Here is a 5,559-nt window from a genome sequence, read left to right as displayed (position 1 = left end):
GAGGGGCGAAACGTTTCTTTTTAACAAAAAAAACGAAGTCCAGATGACATGATTCAACCTTTTTTGTTGTTATATACCTGGATGACTGAGAAAACAAACTTTGTGTTTTAAGAACCAAGTATCTTGATCTTGGATGCACATTTCATTTTAAAATACATTAAACCAGTCTTTTAAATATTGTTTTTATCATATTGCATTCTTAGGCCACAATATATATCTTCAAGGGCGTCAAAAGCATCCCTAATGTGGGGGGGAGGGACACAATGATGTGTGTAGGTGTGTGTGTGCGCGCCCATGTGTGTGCATGCATGTGCGCGTGTTAAAAAAAATGTGTTCACTAGTGTACAAAAAAGCAACATTTCACCTAGATTTCCTTTAATTCATTTATTTAAAACATGTTTCTCACCAAGTTTGTGTAAATTCAGCTGTGAGTTTAAAGTGATTTTAGCTTTAATACACTTTAATACAGAGCATCAGGTCGGCACTATTTGTGTTTATTGTGAAATAAAAAACATCACCACTAGACATTTTACTTGTGTTCAACACTACTCATCTAAATGATGTTTCTCATGAAGCTTGAGGACAATAAGGTGTGGGGGTTTAAAGGCATTTCAACTTTAATGCACCTGAACACACATCGTCTCTTACACCTGCAGCGTCTTACAGCGTCACAGTTACTGCTAAGCTTGATGGTTGATATGATAATTTGATGATGGTTGATATGATAATTTGTTTAAGAATATATTGACCTTAGGAGGTATGATTGTAGATATTTGTATATGTTTATATGTATCATTGTAATTTGAGATTGTCATTTGTTGTTCTATTTGTGTTCTTTTGTTCTGTATGTTCAGTAGTTCAATAAAGTTAAAAAAAAAAAAAAAGTTACTGCTAAGCTAACATGCTACAGACGTAACACTGCACTTCTCCTAACATGAATATATGTTTATGTTCAACCCCCCCGGTCAACAACTGCTCGCACTAAGCTCACTAAACTGGCGAGCGAGTAACACAGAGGTGTCTCCATCTCCTCCACCTGTGCGCGTTTTCTGCCGAAGCAGGAGGAGACGCGCAGAAACACTGCAGGTGTTACACCATATTCTGTGACCACCGTATATTGTGACGGTGGCAACTGGCTGAGGTGTTTAGATTTGGAGGTAACCAGGAAAACCTGGAGTGGAGTTTTAGTGGCCTTAGTATTCTCCTATTAATCAAGTGGAATGGATTTGTTCACGAAGAAAGAAACCGCGTTGCCTGAACTAATGTTTCATAGTAAAAGTGTGTGTGTGTGGGGGTGGGGGGGTGGGGTGGGGGGGTCCAAATGAACGTTTTTGGAACGTGGGGGGGACTTGTCCCCTTCACATATAATGTTTGCGATGCCTATGCTGCTCTTTCATATCTCTATTAGAACTTCCTCAAAAATATGTTGCTCCAACGAAATGTTTGCTCAACGAATGGCGGCAGATTTGTAGCCTGTATGAGTTTGTGTTTGAATGTTTCTGAAGGAGCCTGAGAGGAAATGTGCCTGTTTATGACAGAGCACAGTTATCTGTGATTGTAAGAGCCTACAGATTAAAACTTGTGAGTTTTTCTAAAAAATTTGACTACAACTCGTTCTTTGAGATAATCCCTCACCTACCACTTCTCTCCTCAGGACCCAATTCTAGATGGAGTGAAGCCAACCAAAGGTCCCAAAGCCGGGGGCACACTCATCACTATTTCAGGAAAATTTTTGGACACCGGCAATAAGGAGGATGTCCAGGTTAACATTGGAGGCGTGGACTGTGCTGTGTAAGAATTTATTAATTATTATCAATCAAGTTGATTCAGTCTCGTCAGATGTTCTTTAACTCTTCACATTACTGTCTGAGAATACATCGGAGAGCTGTAGAAGCAATCCATTAGTCATAACGGCTCTGCTGGTGCAGCTACTGAGACAACATTACTCCACTTAGCTGAATATAGACTCCAAAGAGCACAGCATCTTTGTCACCAGGCTGTTCAGCTTGTTAGCTCCTGACCCTATCCTGTGGAACGCAACTCTCATCCAGCCAGTCAAGAGTAGCATGTGTCATTTTCCAAAGTCAATATGTTTTCATGTTTTATATTGTTATTTGTTTTATAGTGCAGTTTTTTCTACCATGGATTTTATTAACTTGCAAATTTTAGGCTTTTAGGAATGCACCAAGTATGCAGTAAAGCTCTCTCTCTCTCTCTCTCTCTGTGTGTGTGTGTTTATGTGTGTACGTGTGTGTGTTTACGTGTGTGTACGTGTGTGTATGTGTGTGTGTGTACGTGTGCGTTTACCGTATTTTTCAGCCTATAAGTCTCGCTTTTTGCATAATTTGCATGCCCTGCGATTTATATGCCAAAGCGACATGTTTGTTTTTCCCCCCATATTTATTAAACATTTTTTGGCTGAGATGTGACCATTTTCATTCATTCTGACTGAAAATATTGAACACCATCATTTTCAGCCACTAGATGGCACTCGAGTAGTATGGCATGCCGTAGCATCATGTAATAGGTAAAAATGGCTATTAATAACCCCTGTGATGGACTGACAACCTGTCCAGGGTGTACTCCGCCCCTCACACAGTGATTGCTGGACATGGGCACCGGCGACCCCCGTGACCCAAAATGGAAGAAGCAGGTAAAAGATAATGGATGGATGGATGGCTATTAATGACACAATTGGCTTGCAGTAACCCGCCATCTTCATCCAGTTTGCCTGGAGCAACTGTCAAATCAGCTTCATTTCGCTGCACCGCCCTGGCGAAATGAAGCTGATTTGACCATTGAAGTGCCTTTATTAAGGAAAAGTTCAACTGAGTCACACAATTATTATAATGTCAAACAAACAAATAATTATTTTTAGGTGTTTATCTTGTTAAATTTTGAAGAAATGCACAGCGAGTCGTCCCTCTGCGCGTTCCCGCAACCGTGAATCGGCTTCTGAAATGCAGCTGATTTGACCGTCAAAGTGCATTTATTAAGGAAAAGCTAAACTGAGACACCACTTTACTATAATTTCCAACAAAAAAAAAATTGTTTTTCAGTGTTAATCTTGTTAAATTCTTGTTAAACTCCTCCCGTGCACACTCCCGCAGCCGCCATTTGGCAGCCAATCTATTTTTGGCACACCGGCCCACATTTCCAGGTTGTCAGCGGTGACGCTTATCAAACACATCAGCGGTGACGCATAATAGATGTGACTTATAAGGCGAAGCGACGTATTTATGGATATTTCCACTTTATTAAGACATATTTGGACTGATACAACTTATAGGGCGGTGCGACGTGTATGGCGAAAAATACGGTACTTTTTGAGCCTTCAAATTTCCCCCTTTGGGATACATAAAGTGAACTGAATGAGATAATATAGCTACTTATTTTAAAACTTAAATCCTGTCAATGTTTTGTTTTTTCCATCTGTGTGTAAAATTAGAGACATTAGCTAAAGAATAAATGTTGAATAGACTTGTTTCTTTGACAAATTGCCTGTTTTTTTTCTTCTGATTGCTAATGTTCTTTGGAAATCAGGCTGCAGTGACATTTCAGTGAGAGTTAACAGAAGAATAACGACCCCAAGAAGTACCAAAGCTTGGACTTAACAAACTGTCAGGTGTCTGCCATGTTGGCTTGCACCGAACAGTGACCTTTCACTGCCCCCCACCCCCTCTCCTTCCCACCCACTCCTTCAATCAGCAAGTTCTGAGCTTTGTCCTTGTCTTGGCAGGGAGAACTTCGGAGAAGTGATTACCTGCAGGACTGGTGAATACCGAGCAGATAAGGTGCCTTCTGACCTTCTCCCTGTCACAATTCGCTATGGGAAGAGTACCACAAAAACCATCGCAGATGATGCCTTCCAGTTCATGGAAAACCCAACTGTACTGGATCATCAGCCTAAAGGAAGCTTTGTCTGGTCAGTTCAACAAAAACTTGCACCTTTACAGTGCAACATCAGCTGGTTCTGATTGATAGTCACAGTATCTGTCCCTACTTGTTTTATTAATGTTCAAAAAGAACACTTTAATAAAAATGCAGGGAAAATAGTTCCTGTTTTTCTGGTACATGTTAGTCTTCAGACCATTAATCATGAGGATAAAGTATACATTAGTTCTGTTGCAGAGATCTGCAAAGTAGATTTCCAGAACATTCATATATAGTCAATGACAAGTGTGGATTTGCTGTAGGTACAGGGCCTTACTTGAGGAGGAAGAAAAAAAATTAAATAATAAATCTTGCAGGTTTTTGCTGATTCCATTTTCTAGCACAGGGCTCATATTTAATCAAATGCTTTGCCATGAAACAAATTTATGATAAATTATGAAGGTAAAAACTAACAAGTACTTGTTTTCACCTGCCTTGTAAAGAATCTCTACATCGTCTAGTTTTCAATACATAAGATTTATGAACAGTCACATGCAATTAACCTAATGGCCATGACAGGCTGAAGTGGGACTATCGTGCATTACATTACAACAAACGGTCATCCAAGCACTTTGCTGTATCAACTGACAGCCTCACTCTAATGTGTTGTCTTGTTTGGATAGCTAAAGGAAATGTGTTTTCCTCGACCTGACTGACATAATCCAGACAGATCGATGAGACTTGGATCTCCAACTGAAGAGGTGTAGAAAATGTCATGAATACCATTGAGGTGAACAAAACAATAGAACCAGACACGGACTGGTTTGACCTTTAAAATAACTCTGTGCAGTGCAAAAGCAGCACAAGAAAGAAAAGGCTGCTGCATCAACGTTCATGATTGGAAGCTGGAAAGTGTTCAGTGCTGTAGATGCCTGAACACCCAGAGGTCCTGTTCAGACACGTCACTTTACATCTACCTCGGGTGATTCCACTGCAGGTGGTCAGCTTACCTGGCAGTTTATATGCAACCCAAATTGTTTTTGTGGTTCATTGTCCATTACCGTAATTTCCGGACTTTAAGCTGCTACTTTATTCACACGTTTTGACTGCAGCGGCTTATACAAAGCTGCAGCTTATTTATGGATTTTTATTTTTATTTTTATTTTTTTGACGGGTTTCATGCCGCCAAAACATTTAGCTTCATCACACCCGCTCACATAGCTGCCCAATACACCTCTCTCTTGGGGGGGTGGGTCCTCGTGACTCAATGAGACTAACTGGTTAAAAAAATATCTGGTCACAATGGGCCAATGAAACTTCATTGGTCCACTCTTTTCTCCTTCCCTCCCTGTTGTGCCCCAGGAGGGGGGAAATTAAGTATTTGCAGCCACTTGAAATAAGTGTGAATCGTAAATCAAGTCAAATCAAATCGCAAATTTGCCTCGAGATTAAAGTGACGTTGAGAGCAACAACGAAAAGAGAGACGGAGGACGTGTGTGATGAAGTTTTTCTGAGGTTGTTCAATTCTTTTTTTTTTTTTTTTTTTTTTTTTTTTTTTTTTTTTTTTTTTTTTTTGTGATGGCCTCCCTTCTCCCCTTACAGCCATCCTCTCCACACCATTATTATTAAATATTTATTATAGTGACATTCTAGTGTAGGGTTTTTTTTTTTTTTTTTTTTTTTTTA

The 5,559-nt window shown here is 39.9% G+C and overlaps 1 protein-coding gene across 1 annotated transcript in view; it reads left to right on the top strand.

Moving 5' to 3' along the window:
* plxnb2b (plexin b2b) overlaps nt 1-5,559 on the top strand; it is a gene marked incomplete in the record, with an annotated part of 234,589 nt that overhangs the window by 192,087 nt on the left and 36,943 nt on the right. Inside the window, 2 exon segments of the mRNA XM_037683644.1 lie at nt 1,655-1,791; nt 3,740-3,925. Coding sequence (XP_037539572.1) covers nt 1,655-1,791; nt 3,740-3,925 — 323 coding nt within the window.

This window comes from Nematolebias whitei, chromosome 10 (genome assembly GCF_014905685.2).
Source record: "Nematolebias whitei isolate Nwh7 chromosome 10, NemWhi1, whole genome shotgun sequence".
Lineage (NCBI taxonomy): Eukaryota > Metazoa > Chordata > Actinopteri > Cyprinodontiformes > Rivulidae > Nematolebias > Nematolebias whitei.
This window is presented reverse-complemented; position numbering and strand designations above follow the sequence as displayed.